We start from the raw sequence: 25,169 nt of genomic DNA, 5'->3' as shown, positions 1-25,169 counted from the left end.
AAACAGTGTAACTAAAATCCAATGTACAGTAGTAGACATGTTATGATGAGCTACGTCGGGGATACAGTATTTAAATACACAGTGTGAAACAGGAAGTGACCAGTGGTTCAATATCTCCATAACATGGGACAGCGTTGGCTGTGTGTGTGAATGTGTGTTTGCTAGTTTGTATATATATATATTTCTCTCTACATTGTTGGAAAGGGCCCTTAAGTAATCAAATCAAATCAAGTATTTCACTGTTAGTCTACACCTGTTGTTTACGAAGCATGTGAAAATACCATTTTATTTTATTTGAGTGTGCATAGTAGCCGGCTAGTGATGGCTGTTTTAACAGTCTGATTGTCTGGTAATACATTTACATTTTACATTTTAGTCATTTAGCAGACGCTCTTATCCAGAGCGACTTACAGTTAGTGAGTGCATACATTTTCCATACTGGCCCCCCGTGGAAATCGATCCCACAACCCTGGCGTTGCAGGCGCCATGCTCTACCAACTGGCGCAGTGGTCTAAGGCACTGCATCGCAGTGCTAGCTGTGCCACTAGATCCTGGTTCGAATCCAGGCTCTGTCGTAGCCGGCCGCGACTGGGAGACCCATGGGGCGGCGCACAATTGGCCCAGCGTCGTCCAGGGTATGGGAGGGAATGGCCGGCAGGGATGTAGCTCAGTTGGTAGAGCATGGCGTTTGCAACGCCAGGGTTGTGGGTTCGATTACCACGGGGGGCCAGTATGAAAAAAATCAAAAGAATGTAACTGTAAGTCGCTCTGGATAAGAGCGTCTGCTAAATGACTAAAATGTAAACTGAGCTACAGGAGTCTGTTCAACAGTCTGATGGTAATAGAAGCTGTTCAACAGTCTGATGGTAATAGAAGCTGTTCAACAGTCTGATGGTCTGGTAATAGAAGCTGTTCAACAGTCTGATGGTAATAGAAGCTGTTCAACAGTCTGATGGTCTGGTAATAGAAGCTGTTCAACAGTCTGATGGTCTGGTAATAGAAGCTGTTCAACAGTCTGATGGTCTGGTAATAGAAGCTGTTCAACAGTCTGATGGTCTGGTAATAGAAGCTGGTCAAAATTCTCTCGGTCTTGGCTTCGATGGACCTGTACTGTCTCTGTCTGTCAGACGGTAGCAGAGTGAACAGTCTGTGGCTCGGGTGACTGGGGTCCTTAATGATCTTCTTGGCCTACCTTTGACATCGAGTGCTGTAGATGTCCTGGAGGGCAGAGTGGGCTGACCGCTCCACCCTCTGGAGAGTCATGAGGTTGAGGGCGGTGCAGTTGCCGTACCAGGCGGTGATGCAGCCAGACAGAATGCTCACAATGGTGCATGTGTAGAAGTTTGTGAGTGTCTTATGGCCCTTCTTCAACACAATGTTGGTGTGGCGAGACCATTTCAGGTCCTCAGTGATGTGCACGGAGAGGAACTTGAAGCTTTTCTCCCGCTCCACTTCGGCCCTGTCGATGTGGATAGGGGCATGCTCCCTCTTCTGTCTCCTGAAGTCCACGATCAGCTCCTTCGTTTTGTTGACGTTGAGGAAGAGGTTATTTTCCTGGCACCACTCCGCCATGGCTCTAACCTCCTCCCTGTAGGCTTTCTCGTCTTTGTTGGTAATCAGGCCTACTACTGTTGTCTCGTCTGTAAACTTGATGATTGAGTTGGAGGCGTGCTTGGCCAAGCAGTCATGGGTGAACAGGGAGTACAGGAGGGGGCTGAGCACACATGCCTATTTGGCCCCCGTGTTGAGGATCAGCGTGGCGGAGGTGTTGTTGCCTACCCTCACCACCTGGGGTCGACTCCTTCCTGTGCATCTGGTACCCAGTTGCACAGGATGGAGTTCAGACCCAGGGCCCCGAGCTTAATGATGAGCTTGGAGGGTACTATGGTGTTGAAGGCAGAGCTGTAGTCAATGAACAGCATTCTTACATAGGTATTCCTCTTATCCATGTGGAATAGGGCGGTGTGCAGTGCAACGGCGATTGCGTCGTCCGTGGATTTGTATGCTAATTGTAGTGGGTCAAGGGACAATGGTGGGGTGGAGGTGATATAGTCCTTGACTTTTAAAGCACTTCATGATGACAGAAGTTACCTCTCCCTCTCTCACTCTGTCTCTGTCTGTATGTCTGTCTGTCTGTCTGTCTCTCTCTCTACCTCTCCTCTCTCTCTCTCTCCTCTCTCTCTCTATCTACCTCTCTCTCTCTCTCTCTCTCTCTCTCTCTCTCTCTCTCTCTCTCTCTCTCTCTCTCTGTCTCTCTCTCTCTCTCTCTCTCTCTCTCTCTCTCTCTCTCTCTCTCTCTCTCTCTCTCTCTCTCTCTCTCTCTCTCTCTCTCTCTCTCTCTCTCTCTCTCTCTCTCTCTCTCTCTCCCTATTTTGTGCCCTCCCTCCCATTTCCCCCTCATGTCTCCAGATTGGAGAGCTGAGGATACTGTTTCAGGCTTTTAAGATGGGAGCGATTATAGTTTAGTCTGGACAGAAAGAGGGGATATAGTTTCTCTGAAAAAAAAAAAAAAGAAGAACCATTTATTTTCTCCTCTGTTTTAGCTGGACCTATTGAAATGTGGACGCTGTATAGTTGCAAGAGAGAATTCACTTTGGTACCTAAGGGATTGTTTCAGTATTACTTAACAGCTCTTTATCTCACCGTTCCACTGAGGAGCACAGAGCCAGCTTTCATTTCCTCTAGATGGATGTCTCTCTGACAGTGCCAGCTCTCATTTCCTCTAGATGGATGTCTCTCTGACAGAGCCAGCTCTCATTTCCTCTAGATGGATGTCTCTCTGACAGAGCCAGCTTTCATTTCCTCTAGATGGATGTCTCTCTGACAGAGCCAGCTTTCATTTCCTCTAGATGGATGTCTCTCTGACAGAGCCAGCTTTCATTTCCTCTAGATGGATGTCTCTCTGACAGAGCCAGCTTTCTTTCCCTCTAGATGGATGTCTCTCTGACAGAGCCAGCTTTCATTTCCTCTAGATGGATGTCTCTCTGACAGAGCCAGCTCTCATTTCCTCTAGATGGATGTCTCTCTGACAGAGCCAGCTCTCATTTCCTCTAGATGGATGTCTCTCTGACAGAGCCAGCTTTCATTACCTCTAGATGGATGTCTCTCTGACAGAGCCAGCTTTAATTTCCTCTAGATGGATGTCTCTCTGACAGAGCCAGCTTTCTTTTCCTCTAGATGGATGTCTCTCTGACAGAGCCAGCACTCATTTCCTCTAGATGGATGTCTCTCTGACAGTGCCAGCTCTCATTTCCTCTCTCTGACACAGAGCCAGCTCTCTTTTCCTCTAGATGGATGTCTCTCTGACAGAGCCAGCTTTCATTTCCTCTAGATGGATATCTCTCTGACAGAGCCAGCTTTAATTTCCTCTAGATGGATGTCTCTCTGACAGAGCCAGCTCTCATTTCCTCTAGATGGATGTCTGCTCTTAAAGGTGTAATGGGTAGAGAAGTAAAGGATACTGTCTATTTCTTTTATTTGTGTGAAAAGCTTTGCAGTGTCGAAATAGTATGTGAAACCAGAGTAAACATATTTAAATTGTAGATTGTCCTCAACAAAATACTATTTTAATGATATGAAAATGAGAAATGCAGAATGCAGAAATTGTTCTGAACTAGCCTGTCGCACATAGGTCATTACACTATATAGGGAATAGGGTGTCATTTCACATGTTATTTACTGAAATGTGTGTGTGAACATATACATGTAGAAATCGTGCAGTTTTTATTATTTACAAGAAAAGGTACAATGATGATAGTATCCCTAGTAATGATCTGATGATAGTATCCCTATTAATGATTTGATGATAGTATACCCAGTAATGATCTGATGATAGTATACCTAGTAATGATCTGATGATAGTATCCCTAGTAATGATCTGATGATATTATCCCTAGTAATGAGCTGATGATAGTATCCCTAGTAATGATCTGATGATAGTATCCCTAGTAATGATCTGATGATAGTATCCCTAGTAATGATCTCATGATAGTATCCCTAGTAATGATATTATGATAGTATCTCTAGTAATGATCGGATGATAGTATCCCTAGTAATGATTTGATGATAGTATCCCTAGTAATGATCTAATGATAGTATCTCTAGTAATGATCTGATGATAGTATACCTAGTAATGATATGATGATAGTACCCCAGTAATGATCTGATGATAGTATCCCTAGTAATGATTAGATGATAGTATCCCTAGTAATGATCTAATGATAGTATATATTGTAATGATCTGATGATAGTATACCTAGTAATGATCTGATGATAGTATCCCTAGTAATGATTTGATGATAGTATCCCTAGTAATGATCTGATGATAGTATCCCTAGTAATGATTTGATGATAGTATCCCTAGTAATGATCTGATGATAGTATCCCTAGTAATGATTTGATGATAGTATCCCTAGTAATGATCTGATGATAGTATCCCTAGTAATGATCTGATGATAGTATCCCTAGAAATGATCTGATGATAGTATCCCTAGAAATGATCTGATGATAGTATCCCTAGTAATGATCTGATGATAGTATCCCTAGTAATGATCTGATGATATTATCCCTAGTAATGATCTGATGATATTATCCCTAGTAATGATCTGATGATAGGATCCCCAGTAATGATGTGATGATAGTATCCCTAGTAATTATCTTATGATAGTATCCCTAGTAATGATTTGATGATAGTACCCCTAGTAATGATCTGATGATAGTATCCCTAGTAATGATCTGATGATAGTAACCCTAGTAATGATCTGATGATAGTATCCCTAGTAATGATCTGATGATATTATCCCTAGTAATGATCTGATGATAGGATCCCTAGTAATGATTTGATGATATTATCCCAAGTAATGATCTGATGATAGTATACCTAGTAACGATCTGATGATAGTATCCCTAGTAATGATCTGATGATAGTATCCCTAGTAATGATTTGATGATAGTATCCCTAGTAATGATCTGATGATAGTATCCCTAATAATGATTTGATGATAGTATCCCTAGTAATGATCTGATGATAGTATCCCTAGTAATGATCTGATGATATTATCCCTAGTAATGATTTGATGATAGTATCCCTAGTAATGATCTGATGATATTATCCCTAGTAATGATCTGATGATAGTATCCCTAGTAATGATCTGATGATAGTATCCCTAGTAATGATCTAATGAAAGTATCCCTAGTAATGATCTGATGATAGTATCCCTAGTAATGCTTTGATGATATTATCCCTAGTAATGATCTGATGATAGTATCCATAGTAATGATCTGATGATATTATCCCTAGTAAGAACATGAACTGAGAAGAAGTTGAACTACTATAATGTCAAGTAATTTACATCAGGAACTAACAAGAGGACAATGTTTTTTTTATTTTTTTAAATTATTTTTTTCATACTGGCCCCTTGTGGTTATCGAACCCACAACCCTGTCGTTGAAAGTGCAATGCTCTACCAACTGAGCAAAGTTGTATTTTTTAGTGATTCAATTGACATGTTAGTCATTTAGCATACGCTCTAATCCAGAGTAACATTTTTCATACTGGCCCCCCGTGGGAATTGAACCTCCCTCTTAAGCTTTAGCACCACCCATCTCTTTAAGGGATGATCCGAGTATTCTGTCCTAACAACAGCAGTCAAGCACCCAAGCTAACTGGCTAACTTTGGCTATCTTGCTAGCTACTTCCAGACACAAATGAGTGAACAGCTCACTGACCATTTTACTCGCCCTATTGAAATGGATACTCGCATAGTGAAGTCTTTTGTTAAGACATGTAGCTAGCTAGCTAAACAATGAACCATAATCCCAACTCATGACATTACCACCCTTCATGAATCTGCAGGTAGCTAACCAACCAGGTTCAATGTTAGCTAGCTAGCTAACATTAGGATATAACTAGCAATGCAAATGGCTCTGAGATACAAATAGTATTACTACTCAGGTCACACACGTAACGTTAGCTAGCGAGCCCGCCAGCTAACGTTAGCTAGCTAGCTAACAGTACACTTTAACTTGAAATGAAAAATACTTTCTGTCAAAATTAGAAATATCTGAGATATCTGAAAATGTAGCTAGCTAGACTATCTTACCCGTATACATCATGGATGGACGCTTCTCCCTGTCACGGATGCCATGATTGCCCTTAGTTTGATTGAAGATGTAATCCGGAGACACGTGTTTTCTCCATCTCCTTAGCTATCATACTCTAATTCCACTGATTTCAAAACTCGGTCCTCCAGAAAGTGGAGAGCAACACTTATACAGTTCTACTACACAATATATATATTTTTTAAGTCGCGTTAGACAGGATTACCTACACATACTGACCAGATCATATAGACAGAAGCATTCTACATGGCAGACCAATCCGATCTCATCTCTTGGCATGTCCAGCCCACTCATTATCTTAGCCAATCATGGATAGCGGGAAGGTTGCGGTCTTTTTCTGTGGCTAAACCAACTAGGCTCATAATTTAACAATTTTGGCATACAAGTTTGAAATTAAGGCACATGAAAGTTCACATGTTCCAGAAGGCATTTCTGCCAAAGAAAACGCTTTTTGATTTAAAAAAAAAAGAAGTTTACGTTCAAATGGCTCTCCTGTGAAGTAGTGACCCGCGACATATGCCTAGTTTCCTGAAACGAGTCACAATTGACTTGAATTAAAATGCCTTTTGTTTAATCTGTTTAATCAAAAGATTGTTTGACGTGTTAAATTCACTTGGAAGTTCTCCTCACACCAATTATGGCTGCGTCCCAAATAGCACCCTATTTTCTATATAATGCACTACTTTAGACCAGAGTCCTATGGTGCACTACATTGGGTGCCATTTGGGACACATGCTAAATGTTTTCAACACAATATTAAAGTAATGCTGTGCAGAGGTGAGACCAAGTCGCTGTTATTTGAGTCACAAAAAGTCTCTCAAGTCACAAGGTCCAAGTCTCAAGTCGAGTCCCGAGTAGAACGAGTCGAGTCTCGAGTCAAGTCCAAGTCATGCATTCTAAGAGCAAGTCAAATCGAGTTACACTACCGTTCAAAATTTTGGGGTCACTTAGAAATGTCCTTGTTTTCCATGAAAACATACATGAAATTAGTTTGAATAGGACATATAGCAAAATGCATAGGAAATGTAGTCATTGACAAGGTTAGAAATAATGATTTTTTAAATTGAAATAATAATTGTGTCCTTCAAACTTTGCTTTCGTCAAAGAATCCTCAATTGCAGCAATTACAGCCTTGCAGACCTTTTGCATTCTAGTTGTCAATTCGTTGAGGTAATCTGAAGAGATTTCACCCCATGCTTCCTGAAGCACCTCCCACAAGTTAGATTGGCTTGATGGGCACTTCTTATGTATCATACGGTCAAGCTGCTCCCACAACAGCTCAATAGGGCTGAGATCCGGTGACTGCTGGCCACTCCACAGAATACCAGCTGACTGCTTCTTCCCTAAATAGGTCTTGCATAGTTTGGAGCTGTGCTTTGGGTCATTGTCCTATTGTAGGAGGAAATTGGCTCCAATCAAGTGCCGTCCACAGGGTATGGCATGGCGTTGCAAAATGGAGTGATAGCCTTCCTTCTTCAAGATCCCTTTTACCCTGTACAAATCTCCCACTTTACCACCACCAAAGCACCCACAGACCATCACATTGCCTCCACCATGCTTGACAGATGGCATCAAGCACTCCTCCAGCATTTTTTCATTTGGTCTGCGTCTCACAAATGTTCTTCTTCAAACCTCAAACTTCGATTAGTCTGTCCATAACACTTTTTTCCAATCCTCCTCTGTCCAGTGTCTGTTCTTTTGCCGATCTTAATCTTTTTTCTTTTTATTGGCCAGTCTGAGATATGGCTTTTTCTTTGCAACTCTTCTAATGTATTTGTCCTCTTGCTCAGTTGTGCACCGGGGCCTCCCACTCCTCTTTCTATTCTGTGGGTTCGATTCCCACGGGGGGCCAGTATGAAAAAAAAAAAGTATAATAATGTATGCACTCACTAACTGTAAGTCGCTCTGGATAAGAGCGTCTGCTAAATGGTAAAAATGTGTATGTAGCCAATGAAAATATGTATTTTTCCCATTCAGTTTCATACTTGCGACGGCCCAAAACTTTCTCCACTTTGACAACCACTATGCTAACTCACACGACATGTGTTGATTGACAGTTTGCTGGTCCAATCAGGAGTGCCGAATATGCTTTTCACTATCCAATCTGCACAGTTTTTTTTGCAAGTGCGATGCTGACTGCGGGCGGCTACTGTCTCTGACTCTGTGCCACAAAATGAGTGATAAAACATTACAAAACCTGGCCAGATAATTTCAAGTTATCATCATCATCTGTGTCTAGTCAAAGTCGAGTCCTGAGTTTCGAGGCTCCAAGCCCAAGTTAAGTCTGACGTTATTTTATTTTCTATCAAGTCGAGTCTCAAGTCATCAAGTCATGTGACTGGAGTCCAAACCTCTGGTGCTGATCTTCTACTAATGATATACTGTATATACTTTTTCAGAATACAACATTATGGAGAGGAAAGCTACTCAATATATGACAGTAGTTTGTCATTAGTGAAGGCTTCTTAGCCTTTGCCTAATCTCTGTGGGGCCGTGGACATTGCTAGAATGTTACATCATCCATACCATTGTGTCTGTGTTGTTTGCAGGTTCAGTGTTCAGTAAGATGTTGCTACACTGTATGTGTTGTGTTTCAGAAATACATTTGATTCATTGATTGATTGATTGATTTTGTTTCTCTTTGTTCCTCTGTTTCAGCCCCTTCTCTGGTGAGTGTGGTGAGGAAAGGGAATTCTGGGAAGAACAGTATCTCTGTGTCGTGGCAGGAACCAGACAGACCCAATGGGATAATCCTGGAGTACGAGATCAAGTACTTTGAGAAGGTACAACTAACCCTCAAACACACACAACCTCAAACAATCAACAACTACCCAGAACTTCCTACAACTACCTACAATTACCTTCATCTACCTACATACTACAACCTAAAACAACCTCAAAAAGCTACCTAGAACTTCCTACAACTACCCACAACTTCCTACAACAACACTACTGGTCAAACGTTTTAGAACACATACTCATTCAAGGGTTCTTTATTTTTACTATTTTCTACATTGTAGAATAATAGTGAAGACATCAAAACTATGAAATAACACATATGGAATCATGTAGTAACCAAAAATATATTTGATATTATTCAAATAGCCAACCCACACTCTTGGCATTCTCTCAACCAACTTCATGAGGTAGTCACCTGGAATGCATTTCATTTAACAGGTGTGCCTTCTTAAAAGTTAATTTGTGGAATTTCTTTCCTTCTTAATGCGTTTGAGCCAATCAGTTGTGTTGTGACAAGGTTGGGGTGGTATACAGAAGATAGCCCTATTTGGTAAAAGACCAAGTCCATATTATGGCAAGAACAACTCAAATAAGCAAAGAGAAACGCCAGTCCAATATTACTTTAAAACATGAAGGTCAGTCAATCCGGAAAATTTCAAGAACTTTTAAAGTTTCTTCAAGTGCAAAAAACATCAAGCACTAAGATGAAACTGGTTCTCATGAGGACCGCCACAGGAATGGAAGACCCAGAGTTACCTCTGCTGCAGAGGACAAGTTCATTCGAGTTACCAGCCTCAGAAATTGCAGCCCAAATATATGCTTCACAGAGTTCAAGTAACAGACACATCTCAACATCAGCTGTTCAGAGGAGACTGCGTGAATCAGGCCTTCATGGTCAAATTGCTGCAAAGAAACCAATACTATTGGTCCTCTGTAGCTCAGCTGGTCGAGCACGGCGCTTGTAACGCCAAGGTAGTGGGTTCGATCCCCCGGACCACCCATACACAAAATAAATGTATGCACGCATGACTGTAAGTCGCTTTGGATAAAAGCGTCTGCTAAATGGCATATTATATTATAAAGGACACCAATAAGAAGAAGAGACCTGCTTGGGCCAAGAAACACGAGCAATGGACATTAGACCGGTTGGAATTTGTCCTTTGGTATGGAGTCCTAATTGGAGATTTTTGGTTCCAACCGCCGTGGCTTTGTAAGACACAGAGTAGGTGAACGGATGATCTCTGCATGTGTATTTCCCACTGTAAAGCATGGAGGAGGATGTGTTATGGTGTGAGGGTGCTTTGCTGGTGACACTGTCTGTGATTTACTTAGAATTCAAGGCACACTTAACCAGTATTGCTACCACAGCATTCTGCAGCGATACGCCATCTCGTTCGGGCTTAGTGGAACTATCATTTGTTTTTCAACAGGACAATGACCCAACACACCTCCAGGCTGTGTAAGGGCTATTTTACCAAGAAGGAGAGTGATGGAGTGCTGCATCAGATGACCTGGCCTCCACAATCCCCCGATCTCAACCAAATTGAGATGGTTTGGGATGAGTCGGACCGCAGAGTGAAGGAAAAGTAGCCAACAAGTGCTCAGCACATGTGGGAACTCCTTCAGGACTGTTGGAAAAGTATTCCAGGTGCAGCTGGTTGAGAGAATTCCAAGATAGCAAAGCTGTCATCAAGGCAAAGGGTGGCTACTTTGAAGAATCTCAAATATAAATATTTGTTTAACACTTTTTTGGTTACTACATGATTCCATATGTATTATTTAATAGTTTTGATGTCTTCACTATTATTCTACAATGTAGAAAATAGTAAAAATAAAGAAAAACCCTTGAATGAGGAGGTGTTCTAAAACTTTTGACCGGTAGTGTACCTGCAACTACCTAGATTCTACAACCTACATCGATCTCACAAAACAACCTAGAACTACCTAGAACTAAGTTTCTTACTAACAACCTTAAACAACCTTCAAACAACTGTAGTTTACACATGCTCGTAGTCACACACACACACAGACAACACAAAACACACACACACACACGCACACAGACAACTCAAAAAAACACACACACACACACACACACACACACACACACACACACACACACACACACACACACACACAAGACATACTCATCCATGTGGCTCTCTCTCTCTGGGCTATCTCCTAGGACCAGGAGACCAGCTACACCATCATCAAGTGCAAGGAAACAGAAATCGTAGCTGATGGGCTGAAGCCATCATCAGTTTACATATTCCAGATCAGAGCCAGAACATCAGCCGGGTACGGAGGATTCAGCCGACGCTTCGAGTTTGAGACCAGCCCCTACTGTAAGTCATGCATTTATATACATTGTACTCCTGAGTGGCGCAGTGGTCTAAGGCACTGCATCGCAGTGCTAACTGTGCCACTAGAGATCCTGGTTCGAATCCAGGCTCTGTCACAGCCGGCCGCGACCGGGAGACTCATGGGCGGCGCACAATTGGCCCAGCGTCGTCCAGGGTAGGGGAGGGAATGGCCGGCAGGGATGTAGCTCAGTTGATAGAGCATGGTGTTTGCAACGCCAGGGTTGTGGGTTCAATTCCCACGGGGGGCCAGTATAAAACTAACTAACTGTAAGTTGCTCTGGATAAGAGCGTCTGCTAAATGACTAAAATGTAAAAAATGTAAATAATACACAAGATGTTATAAAGCATTGATCTGTATAAAGCCTTGATCTGTATAAAGCATTGATCTGTATATAGCCTTGATCTGTGTAAAGCCTCCACAGAAAGTCTATTGCATGTTTACACCAGATAGGCATATAGGTTTGTTTAGTATAGGACCCCTATAGACTGTTTAGTATAGGACCCCTATAGACTGTTTAGTATAGGACCCCTATAGACTGTTTAGTATAGGACCCCTATAGACTGTTTAGTATAGGACCCCTATAGACTGTTTAGTATAGGACCCCTATAGACTGTTTAGTATAGGACCCCTATAGACTGTTTAGTATAGGACCCCTATAGACTGTTTAGTATAGGACCCCTATAGACTGTTTAGTATAGGACCCCTATAGACTGTTTAGTATAGGACCCCTATAGACTGTTTAGTATAGGACCCCCTATAGACTGTTTAGTATAGGACCCCTATAGACTGTTTAGTATAGGACCCCTATAGACTGTTTAGTATAGGACCCCTATAGACTGTTTAGTATAGGACCCCTATAGACTGTTTAGTATAGGACCCCTATAGACTGTTTAGTAAAGGACCCCTATAGACTGTTTAGTATAGGACCCCTATAGACTGTTTATTATAGGACCCCTATAGACTGTTTAGTATAGGACCCCTATAGACTGTTTAGTATAGGACCCCTATAGACTGTTTAGTATAGGACCCCTATAGACTGTTTAGTATAGGACCCCTATAGACTGTTTAGTATAGGACCCCTATAGACTGTTTAGTATAGGACCCCTATAGACTGTTTAGTATAGGACCCCTATAGACTGTTTAGTATAGGACCCCTATAGACTGTTTAGTATAGGACCCCTATAGACTGTTTAGTATAGGACCCCTATAGACTGTTTAGTATAGGACCCCTATAGACTGTTTAGTATAGGACCCCTATAGACTGTTTAGTATAGGACCTCTATAGACTGTTTATTATAGGACCCCTATAGACTGTTTAGTATAGGACCCCTATAGACTGTTTAGTATAGGACCCCTATAGACTGTTTAGTATAGGACCCCTATAGACTGTTTAGTATAGGACCCCTATAGACTGTTTAGTATAGGACCCCTATAGACTGTTTAGTATAGGACCCCTATAGACTGTTTAGTATAGGACCCCTATAGACTGTTTAGTATAGGACCCCTATAGACTGTTTAGTATAGGACCCCTATAGACTGTTTAGTATAGGACCCCTATAGACTGTTTAGTATAGGACCCCTATAGACTGTTTAGTATAGGACCCCTATAGACTGTTTAGTATAGGACCCCTATAGACTGTTTAGTATAGGACCCCTATAGACTGTTTAGTATAGGACCCCTATAGACTGTTTAGTATAGGACCCCTATAGACTGTTTAGTATAGGACCCCTATAGACTGTTTAGTATAGGACCCCTATAGACTGTTTAGTATAGGACCCAGTCCAGGGACCGGTCTCAGGTCTAACCGTCTGCTCTCCCCCAGCAGTAACTGGGTCCAGTGACCGGTCTCAGGTCTAACCGTCTGCTCTCCCCCAGCAGTAACTGGGTCCAGTGACCGGTCTCAGGTCTAACCGTCTGCTCTCCCCCAGCAGTAGCGGCATCCAGTGACCGGTCTCAGGTCCCCATCGTCGCTGTAGCCATCGCTGTAGGAGTTATACTACTGGCCCTGGTGACTGGCTTCCTGCTTAGTGGAAGGTAATATCATATCTCCGTCAACCTGTCTGTGTCCCTGGCTCTGTCCCCTGCCTGTCCCTGGCTCTGTTCCCTGCCTGTCCCTGTCTGTGTCCCTCTCTCTCTATTTCTATTTCTCTCTCTCTGTCTCTGTCTCTCTCTCTGTCTCTGTCTCTGTCTCTCTCTCTCTGTCTCTCTCTCTCTCTCTCTCTCTCTCTCTCTCTCTCTCTCTCTCTCTCTCTCTCTCTCTCTCTCTCTCTCTCTCTCTCTCTCTCTCTCTCTCTCTCTCTCTCTCTCTCTCTCTGTCTTGCTGTCTTTCTCTGTTTCTGTTTCTGTTGTCTATCCACTTAGCCTGCTGGTAAAGCCAACATGTAAACCTGTCAGTGTGCCAGTCTGCCAGCTCGTATTGAGTGCTTGGCACACTCATAATGAAAATAAGAAATACTAATGTGAAGAACGTTTTAGATAACTCTGGTCATGTTGGATTGTTATGCTTGCTGATGAACTAACAGGCATGACCATATGTGTGGTGTGTGAAGGCTACTGCAGGGGGAGGAGGGGGTTGTTCTCATAGAAATACAATGATGATTTCAATCATTCTCTTTCTATGGTTGTTCTACAATACCCTCACAGGAAGCTGAGGCAGAGACAATATCCTGTTTCACACATGCTGCACAGCTTACATTGCATGATAATATGAAGGCCATATTGAATGAAAGTGTATGCACTCACTAACTGTATGTGGCTCTGGATAAGAGCGTCTGCTAAATGACTACAATGTAATAAAGCAACATTCACAGTACTAAGTCTGGCCTGCTGCTGACAACAAGGAGTAGTGCACTATATAGGGAATAGGGTGGTATTTGGATCATCTCCTGTCAGGTTCCCCAGTTACATTTCCAGAGATAGAGAGCGAGGAAGAGTTCTGAACAACATATCTAGAGGAGGCAGGAGAATGACAAGCATCTTAACTTCAACATGCTAGGCACCTCAGTACTTCAGATAGATCCCATCCTGCCGTGGTCTTGGCCTCAGTACTTCAGATAGATCCCATCCTGCCGTGGTCTTGGCCTCAGTACTTCAGATAGATCCCATCCTGCCGTGGTCTTGGCCTCAGTACTTCAGATAGATCCCATCCTGCCGTGGTCTTGGCCTCAGTACTTCAGATAGATCCCATCCTGCCGTGGTCTTGGCCTCAGTACTTCAGATAGATCCCATCCTGCCGTGGTATTGGCCTCAGTACTTCAGATAGATCCCATCCTGCCGTGGTCACCTACTGGAGAGCTCTTCTTCGTCTACACCCATTCAGCATAGTTCACAACACCCTCTTAAGCCTTAGCTCCACCCCTCTCTTTAAGGCCATATGGCCATCTGATGAACAGAGTAAGGTAGTTTAGTAAACAACCAAAGATTTCAAGACTAAAAGTGGTAAAAGTAGCAGCCTACAATAAGGAAAAACTCCAGGTAAAAATACCCTTTATCTAGTCCTTGGCCGATATCCTGATCTGACTTTAGTGCAGGTCATGTTGTTCTTCACATTACCCTCTCTGGTAAACACACAATGTATCAAATTAAATCAAAGTCTATTTGTCACATGCACAGGATACAGAAGGTGTGAACGGTACAGTGAAATGGTTACTTGCATATTTGCATAGTAGCAATATCAAAAAAACGAAAGTGTCCAGATAAATATTGTATAAATATTGAATAATTATTAGATAATTCCTACCCACACACACTTGTCTAAGTTGATGGGTCATGTGAAGGAAATGCTATAACCCCCCCCAGCTACATCTAGCTAAGTGGACGGGTCACTATTGTCTAGACATGTACACATGTTCATGAAATACAATAGATGGCCGTAATCACCCCCAGACACACCTGGCTAACTTGATGGGTCATGTAATAATCCGGCCGAAGTGGAGCCTTTTGTTTAGACATGTAGCTAGCTAGCTAAATAATTAACCTAATGGTGCTTTCAAGACAACTGAGAACTTGGGAAAAATATGAGGTCAAATCACGACGTCAGTGATCTTCAGGTCGGAAAGTCGGGGCTCTAGAAAGAGACCCGAGTTCCCGAGTTGAAATTCCAAGTTGGATGACCCTTAAAAATGATTTTTCCCAGTCTGAGATAGTTTTTTTCCAGAGTTCCCTGTTGTCTTGAACACACTGAAGTCGGAAGTCTGAGATTTCCGAGTTCCTAGTTGTTTTGAATGTGTTAATAATCCCAACCCATACTACTAGCAATACAAACTGATTGTCATAGCTAGCCACCATCCATGAATCTGCAGGTAGCTAAAGCTAACCAACTAGGTTCAATGTTAGCTAGCTAGCTAACATTAGGCTATAACTAGCAATGTAAATGGCTTTCTGAGATACATATAATATTACTACACAGATCATACACGTAATGTTAGCTGAATTTGAATGATCTGAATGATGAGGGTGAAGAGGACGATTTGAATTTAGAACAATAGTGTAAAGATTACGAAGAATTGTGGGCGTTGCGGGCTACAGTCCCGTGTAGCTCAGTTGGTAGAGCATGGCGCTTGCAATGCCAGGGTTTTGGGTTCGATTCCCACGGGGGGACCAGTATGAAAAAATGTATGCACTCACTAACTGTAAGTCTATTAATAATCGAATCTACAAATAAAGTTGAACAAATGGATTACACTGGAATGTTTTCATTGTAAGGGAAACGAAAATAGGATATACATTTTTCAGGAGTAATTTGTAGAATTATACAAAACATATCCTCTATCTAAACAAATAACTATTGTTGTTATATTTTTACATGGATATATTTCCACTAATATTTCTTAATGCAATTAATCCTTTATAATTGTTTATGCACTATTTATCATGCGTTGGTGCTTATGTTTGCACACCTTGCGGGTTGATATGCACCTGATGCGTTTGCTAAAGGATAAGCCCTGCAACGTCCTCAACGTTCTCTAGCGGGTACTTGTAGGCTGAAAGGCCAGGCGGTTCTAGTGTTAAAAGGTGTTACTCACATTGGCTACAGAGAGTGATATCACACATTCATCCGGGAACAGCTGGTGCTCTCATGCATGGTTCAGTGTTACGTCCTCAACGTTCTCTAGCGGGTAGTTAAAGGCCAGGCGGTTCTAGTGTTAAAAAGGTGGAGCGTATTTTAACACGCTTCAGTCAACCATTTAGAACATGTATCTGTGTACCATTTCAGTAAACTCCACTTCTCCATTTATACATTAATCAACAGTCAGACTGACATGCATCCTCATCAGTATTGAGTTACAACAGCAGCATCATAATGGATGTATTGAGTTACAACAGCAGCATCATAATGGATGTATTGAGTTACAACAGCAGCATCATAATGGATGTATTGAGTTACAACAGCAGCATCATAATGGATGTATTGAGTTACAACAGCAGCATCATAATGGATGTATTGAGTTACAACAGCAGCATCATAATGGATGTATTGAGTTACAACAGCAGCATCATAATGGATGTATTGAGTTACAACAGCAGCATCATAATGGATGTATTGTCAGTTCAACAGCACCATATTCAGTTAATCAGCATCGTCTTTAGTTCAACAGCATCGTCTTCAGTTCAACAGCACCATATTCAGTTAATCAGCACCATATTCAGTTAATCAGCACCATATTCAGTTAATCAGCACCATCTTCAGTTAATCAGCACCATATTCAGTTAATCAGCACCATATTCAGTTAATCAGCACCATCTTCAGTTAATCAGCACCATATTCAGTTAATCAGCACCATATTCAGTTAATCAGCACCATCTTCAGTTAATCAGCACCATCTTCAGTTAATCAGCACCATATTCAGTTAATCAGCACCATATTCAGTTAATCAGCACCACATTCAGTTCAACGGATCACCAGTCTGTCTGTGTGTGTGTGTGTGTGCCTGTGTGTGTGTGTGTGTGTGTGTGTGTGTGTGTGTGCCTGTGCGTGTGCGTGTGCGTGTGCGTGTGTCTGTGCGTGTGCGTGTGCGTGTGCCTGTGCGTGTGCGTGTGCGTGCCTGTGCGTGTGCGTGTGCGTGTGCGTGTCTGTGTCTGTGTCTGTGTCTGTGTCTGTGTGTGTGTCTGTGTGTCTGTGTGTGTGTGTGTGTGTGTGTGGCCTGTCTCTACCAGCCTGTCCTCCTCCCTACCGCCTGTAGAGCTGTAATGTTCTGACCCAACCCATAAGCTATTCTTTACTCACAGCTGAGCCTCATACAGAAAGACATTAAATAACCAGCTTCTCTGTATGATAGACTCTGTTCTACTGTATTACAACACATTAACATTACCATGGCGATAGACTCTGTTCTACTGTATTACAACACATTAACATTACCATGGTGATAGACTCTGTTCTACTGTATTACAACACATTAACATTACCATGGTGATAGACTCTGTTCTACTGTATTACAACACATTAACATTACCATGGCGATAGACTGTTCTACTGTATTACAACACATTAACATTACCATGGCGATAGACTCTGTTCTACTGTATTACAACACATTAACATTACCATGGTGATAGACTCTGTTCTACTGTATTACAACACATTAACATTACCATGGTGATAGACTCTGTTCTACTGTATTACAACACATTAACATTACCATGGCGATAGACTGTTCTACTGTATTACAACACATTAACATTACCATGGTGATAGACTCTGTTCTACTGTATTACAACACATTAACATTACCATGGTGATAGACTCTGTTCATCACCCCCCCTCCCCTCTGTCTGTCTATCTGTCTGTCTGTCTGTCTGTCTGTCTGTCTGTCTGTCTGTCTGTCTGTCTGTCTGTCTGTCTGTCTGTCTGTCTGTCTGTCTGACTGCCTGTCTGTCTGACTGTATGTCTGTCTGTCTGTCTGCTTCATCAGCTCCAGTGAACTGAACACAAATGTTCCACTGCCTCCAGTCCCCAGACAACCACAGCCCTGTCCTGTCCTGTCCTGTCCAGTCCTGTCCTGCTGGATTACTACTGCTGTTCATGCCCTCCAAAATGCCTGTCCAAACTCCCCTCATCCATAGAGGCAATCCTAGTCCCCAGAACCAGACTGCCCTCCAAAATGCCAACCCAATATTCCCAGCAACACCAAGCCAGCTCAGTCTCCAGCTCCAGGCGCTGTGTCCTGTGTGTTTAATGGTATCAGGGGATTTGGAGCAGCTCTGCACTGTGTGAACAGGATCACATTAAAAATCAATGTCCTCACTTTTCATCTGCTTTATGTCATAATATTGACTTGAGACGTTTTGTTTGGAGCACCACTGTAGAGGGATGTTTACTCCCTATGCGGAGAACAGAGAGAGAGAGAGAGCAGAGAGAGAGCAGAGAGAGAACGGAGATAGAGAAAGTAGAGAGAGAACAGAGAGAGAGCAGAGAGAGAACGGAGATAGAGAAAGTAGAGAGAGAACAGAGAGAGAGAGAACAAAATCATTGTAACAATTCAAAGCTCTGGAAACCCAAGAGCTGAACCCTGAATAGAGACTCCTATGTCAGCTGTTAAAAACACTAAACAATCCTATTATCCAAATTCACAGGGAAATCAATCAAATTGTTACACAAATGAAAACCTCCTATTTGAGGAATTGGGAAAATAAAACAAAAACACAGAATATACTAAATTTCTATCTGTCCCTCAAAATAAAATACAAATGGTCAGAATATCTCTACTCTCAGACCTACTCAAATACTCTCTACAAACTGCTACAGACCTATATCCATCCTGCCCTGCCTTTCGAAAGTATTTGAAAGCCAAGTTAACAAACAGATCACCGACCATTTCGAATACCACCGTACCTTCTCCGCTATGCAATCCGGTTTCCGAGCTGGTCATGGGTGCACTTCAGCCACGCTCAAGGTCCTAAACGATATTATAACCGCGATTGATAATAGACAGTACTGTGCAGCCGTCTTCATCGACCTGGCCAAGGCTTTCGACTCTGTCAACCACCGCATTCTTATTGGCAGACTAAATAGCCTTGGTTTCTCAAATGACTGCCTCGCCTGGTTCACCAACTACTTCTCAGATAGAGTTCAGTGTGTCAAATCGGAGGGCCTGTTGTCTGGACCTATGGCAGTCTCTATGGGGGTGCCACAGGGTTCAATTCTTGGGCCGACACTTTTCTCCGTGTATATCAATGATGTCGCTCTTGCTGCTGGTGACTCTCAGATCCACCTCTACGCAGACGACACCATTTTGTATACATCTGGCCCTTCATTGGACACTGTGTTAACAAACCTCCAAACGAGCTTCAATGCCATACAACACTCCTTCAGTAGCCTCCAACTGCTCTTAAACACTAGTAAAACTAAATGCATGCTTTTCAATCGAACGCTGCTGGCACCCGCCCACCCGACTAGAATCACCACTCTTGACGGGTCTGACCTAGAGTATGTGGACAACTACAAATACCTAGGTGTCTGGTTAGACTGTAAACTCTCCTTCCAGACTCACATAAAGAATCTCCAATCCAAAGTTAAATCTAGAATCGGCTTCCCTATTTCGCAACAAAGCCTCCTTCACTCATGCTGCCAAACATGCCCTCGTAAAACTGACTATCCTACCGATCCTTGACTTCGGCGATGTCATTTACAAAATAGCCTCCAACACTCTACTCAGCAAATTGGATGTAGTCTATCACAGTGCCATCCGTTTTGTCTCCAAAGCCCCATACGCTACCCACCACTGTGACCTGTACGCTCTTGTTGGCTGGTCCTCACTACATGTTCGGTCGTCAAACCCACTGGCTCCAGGCCATCTATAAATCACTGCTAGGCAAATCCCCGCCTTATCTTAGCTCATTGGTCACCATAGCAGCACCCACCCGTAGTCTGCGCTCCAGCAGGTATATCTCACTGGTCATTCCCAAAGCCAACACCTCCTTTGGCCGCCATTCCTTCCAGTTCTCTGCTGCCAATGACTGGAACGAATTGCAAAAATCTCTGAAGCTGGAGACTCTTATCTCCCTCACTAACTTTAAGCATCAGTTGTCAGAGCACCTTACCGATCACTGCACCTGTACACAGCCCATCTGAAATTAGCCCACCCAACTACCTCATCCCTACATTGTTATTTATTTTTGCTATTTTGCACCCCAGTATCTCTATTTGCACATAATCTCTTGCACATCTATCATTCCAGTGTTAATACTATTGTAATTATTTTGCACTATAGCCTATTTATTGCCTTACCTCCATAACTTGCTACATTTGCACACACTGTATATATATTTTCTGTTGTATTTTTGACTTTATGTTTTTTACACCATATGTAACTCTGTGTTGTTTTTATCGCACTGCTTTGCTTTATCTTGGCCAGGTCGCAGTTGTAAATGAGAACTTGTTCTCAACTGGCTTACCTGGTTAAATAAAGGTGAAAAAAAAAAAAAAAAAAATACAAAACAGAGACAGATGCTGACCAACAGGCTCAGCCACCAACTGGCTATACAGTGCCTTGCAAAAGTATTCATCCCCCTTGGCGTTTTTCCTATTTTGTTGCATTACAACCTGTAATTTAAATGGATTTCTATGTGGATTTCATGTAATGGACATACACAAAATAACGTAAAAGTGGTGTGCATATGTATTCAACCCCTTTGCTATGAATCCCCTAAATAAGATCTAGTGCAACCAATTACCTAAAGGAAGTCACATAATTAGTTAAATAAAGTCCACCTGTGTGCAATCTAAGTGTCACATGATCTATCACATGATCTCAGTATATATACACCTGTTCTGAAAGGCCCCCAGAGTCTGCAACACCACTAAGCAAGGGGCACCACCAAGCAAGCGGCACCATGAAGACCAAGGAGCTCTCCAAACAGGTCAGGGACAAAGTTGTGGAGAAGTACAGATCAGGGTTGGGTAATAAAAATATATCAGAAAATGTGAACATCCCACGGAGCACCATTAAATCCATTCTTATAAAAATTGAAAGAATATGGCACCACAACAAACCTGCCAAGAGAGGGCCTCCAACCAAAACTCACAGACCAGGCAAGGAGGGCATTAATCAGAGAGGCAACAAAGAGACCAAAGATAACCCTGCTCCACAGCGGAGATTGGAGTATCTATCCATAGGACCACTTTAAGCCGTACACTCCACAGAGCTGGGCTTTACGGAAGAGTGGCCAGAAAAAAGCCATTGCTTAAAGAAAAAAATAAGCAAACACGTCTGGTGTTTGCGAAAAGGCATGTGGGAGACTCCCCAAACATATGGAAGAGTGTACTCTGGTCAGATGAGAATAAAATTGAGTTTTTTGGCCATCAAGGAAAACGCTATGTCTGGCGCAAAGCCAACACCTCTCATTACCCCGAGAACACCATCGCCACAGTGAAGCATGGTGGTGGCAGCATCATGCTGTGGTGATGTTTTTCATCGGCAGGGACTGGGAAACTGGTCAGAATTGAAGGAATGATGGATGGCGCTAAATACAGGGAAATTCTTGAGGGAAACCTGTTTCAGTCTTCCAGAGATTTGAGACTGGGACAGAGGTTCACTTTCCAGCAGGACAATGACCCTAAGCATACTGCTAAAGCAACACTCGAGTTGTTTAAAGTGAAACATATACATCTCTTGGAATGGCCTAGTCAAAGCCCAGACCTCAATTTAGAATCTGTGGTATGACTTAAAGATTGATGTACACCAGCGGAACTTGAAGGAGCTGGAGCAGTTTTGCCTTGACAAATTGTTGCAAAAGTTGGCTCTACAAAGTATTGACTTTGTGGGTGGTGAATAGTTATGCACGCTCAAGTTTTCTGTTTTTTGTCTTATTTCTTGTTTTCTTCACAAATGATACAAACCCCCCCAAAAAATCAATTTTAAATCCAGGTTGTAAGGCAACGAAATAGGAAAAATGCCAAGAGGGGGTGAATACTTTCGCAAGCCACTGTAGAAAAGGGAGACACAAAAATACATGGCTACCCAAAGAGGAGTGGTCACTGAAAGACAGGGGAGGTAGAAACAGAGATGCACTTTTTCCTCTACTGTGAGAAATACTCCCAAATAAGATAATATTTTTTTCTAGAAAATATCTCAATCAAATTCCTGTGCATTTACTAATGATATAAAGCTGGAAATTATTCTGTGTGAGGGAGAATCCGCAAATGTTACTACCAGATATGTAATGTATATGATTGCCATATCCTGAAGGATCCCATTAATCCCCTGAAGTATTGACATTTTCATAACTGACAGTAAAACAGTTGAAGTTCATGTTGTTTATTTATTAACCATTCTTTCTTTTTCTTTTTATAATCTTATTTTTATTTAATTAAATGTAGATTCCACAATACAACAGCAGTAGTGTTGTACCTGTATGTGTGATTATATGCACTATTATTATTACTACTGAAATTAACTGGATTTCATTATCCTCATTGTGTTGTACTGGATTTACTGAAATGCTGTACCACAACAGTGCATTCGGAAAGTATCAGACTCGGAAAGTATTCAGAAAGTATTCAGACTAACTTTTGTTACAGCCTTGTTCTAAAATTGATTAAAATGTGTATTGTTCCTCATCAATCTACACACAATACCCCATAATGACAAAGCAAAAACAAGTTTTTTGAAATTTTAGCAAATTTATTCAAAATCAAAAAACTAAAATATCCCATGTATATAAGTATTAAGACCCTTCACTCAGCACTTTGCTGAAGCACTTTTGGCAGCGATTACAGCCTCGAGTCTTCTTGGGTATGACGCTACAAGCTTGGCACACCTGTATTTGGGGAGTTTCACGCATTCTTCTCTGCAGATCCTCTCAAGCTCTGTCAGGTTGGATGGGGAGTGTCTCTGCACAGCTATTTTGGCTGTGTGCTTAGGGTCGTTGTCCTGTTGGAAGGTGAACATTCGCCCCAGTCTGAGGTCCTGAGCGCTCTGGAGCAGGTTTTCATCAAGGATCTCTCTGTACTTTGCTCCATTCATCTTTCCCTCAATCCTGACTAGTCTCCCAGTCCCTGCCACTGAAAAACATCCCCACAGCATGATGCTGCCACCACCATGCTTCACCATAGGGATGGTGCCAGGTTTCCTCCAGACGTGAATCTTGTTTCTCATGGTCGGAGAGTCATTTAGGTGCCTTTTGGCAAACTCCAAGTAGGCTGTCATGGGCCTTTTACTGAGGAGTGGCTTCCGTCTGGCCAGTCTACCATAAAGGCCTTATTGGTGGAGTGCTATAGAGATGGGAGAACCTTCCAGAAGGACAACCATCTCCACAGAGGAACTCTGGAGCTCTGTCAGAGTGACCATGGGGTTCTTGGTCACCTCCCTGACCAAGGCCCTTCTCCCCCGATTGCTCAGTTTGGCTGGTCGGCCAGCTCTAGGAAGAGTCTTGGTGGTTCCAAACGTCTTCTATTTAAGAATGATGGAGGCCACTGTGTTCTTGGGGATCTTCAATGCTGCAGAAATGTTTTGATATTCTTCTCCAGATCTGTGCCTCGACACAATCCTGTCTTGGAGCTCTACAGACAATTCCTTCAACCTCATGGCTTGGTTTTTGCTCTGACATGCACTGTCAACTGTGGGATGTTATATAGACAGGTGTGTGCCTTTTCAAATCACAGGTGGACTCCATTCAAGTTGTAGAAACATCTCAAGGATGATCAATGGAAACAGGATGCAACTGAGCTCAATTTCTAGTCTCATAGCAAAGGGTCTGAATACTTATGTAAATAAGGTATTTATGTTTTTTTTTATTTATAAATTAGCAAACATTTCTAAAAACCTGTTTTCGCTTTGTCATTATGTGCTATTGTGTGTAGATTGATGAGAGTTTTTATTTATTTAATCCATTTTAGAATGAGCCTGTAACGTAACAGTATACTGCACTTTCCAAATGCACTATACTATACACTATATCTACATATTACCAATAGCTGAATTTGAATTTGAGAGAGCAAAAAAGAGAGAGAGAGCGGAGAGAGAGAGAGAGCAGAGAGAGAGAGAGAGCAGAGAGAGAGACAGAGAGATGTATTAGAGAAAGAGAGAGAGACAGCGAGAGAGAGAGCAGAGAGATGTATTAGAGAAAGAGAGAGAGAGAGAGAGAGAGAGAGAGAGAGAGAGAGAGAGAGAGAGAGAGAGAGAGAGAGAGAGAGAGAGAGAGAGAGAGAGAGAGAGAGAGAGAGAGAGAGAGAGAGAGAGAGAGAGAGAGAGAGAGAGAGAGAGAGAGAGAGAGAGAGAGAGAGAGAGAGAGAGAGAGAGAGAGAGAGAGAGAGAGAGAGAGAGAGAGAGAGAGAGAGAGAGAGAGAGAGAGATGTATTAGAGAAAGAGAGAGAGCAGCGAGAGAGAGAGCAGAGAGATGTATTAGAGAAAGAGAGAGAGAGCAGCGAGAGAGAGAGAGAGAGAGAGAGAGAGAGAGAGAGAGAGAGAGAGAGAGAGAGAGAGCAGCTGATAGAGGGAGCATCAGAGTGGTAGAGAGAGCAACAGAAGAGGGAATAGTGTGCTCCCCAGACCAGACCAGCGTGTGGTTTATCCACTATGTGGAGGTGATGTCTCTCCTGTGTGTGGTTTAGCTCATGTAGGATCTCTGCTCTCCTGTGTGTATTTATAGTGTAGTTTGTGTGTGTATTATGTGTTAGCCTTTTTTGCTTTTTCTGTGTGTGTGTGTGTGTGTGTGCGTGCGTGTGTGTGTGTGTGTTTGCTCTATAAAGATCCTTTATGCCAGCCCCATTGAATGAAGGGCTGCAGACATTGTTTCCTGTGCCTGGCAGTGTGTGTTGTGACAGTAATACAGCATGATGTCCTGTATGTCTGTCTCAGACGGTGTGGCTACAGCAAGGCCAAGCAGGACCCTGATGAAGAGAAGATGCACTTCCACAACGGCCACAGTAAGTTACACACACACACTTCCACAACAGCCACAGTAAGTTACACACACACACTTCCACAACAGCCACAGTAAGTTA

General features: G+C 42.4%; 1 protein-coding gene across 5 annotated transcripts in view; it reads left to right on the top strand.

Annotated features, from left to right (window-relative positions):
- The window catches only part of LOC121573345 (ephrin type-A receptor 5), a 189,368-nt gene that overhangs the window by 137,220 nt on the left and 26,979 nt on the right, over positions 1–25,169 (top strand). For 3 of the 5 annotated variants that reach the window (XM_045222491.1, XM_045222489.1, XM_041885243.2), the window contains exons 6-9: positions 8,779–8,903; positions 11,045–11,204; positions 13,153–13,258; positions 25,024–25,091. In XM_045222491.1, the coding sequence (XP_045078426.1) occupies positions 8,779–8,903; positions 11,045–11,204; positions 13,153–13,258; positions 25,024–25,091 (459 nt within the window). Of the gene's footprint in view, positions 1–8,778; positions 8,904–11,044; positions 11,205–13,152; positions 13,259–18,176; positions 18,630–25,023; positions 25,092–25,169 lie in introns of those variants that run through there. The other 2 variants (XM_045222490.1, XM_041885246.2) reach the window with 2 other exon arrangements.

The sequence above is a fragment of the Coregonus clupeaformis genome, chromosome 9 (assembly GCF_020615455.1).
Source record: "Coregonus clupeaformis isolate EN_2021a chromosome 9, ASM2061545v1, whole genome shotgun sequence".
Lineage (NCBI taxonomy): Eukaryota > Metazoa > Chordata > Actinopteri > Salmoniformes > Salmonidae > Coregonus > Coregonus clupeaformis.
Note: the sequence above shows the minus strand (reverse complement) of the source record. Positions and strands in the feature narration are given on the sequence as shown.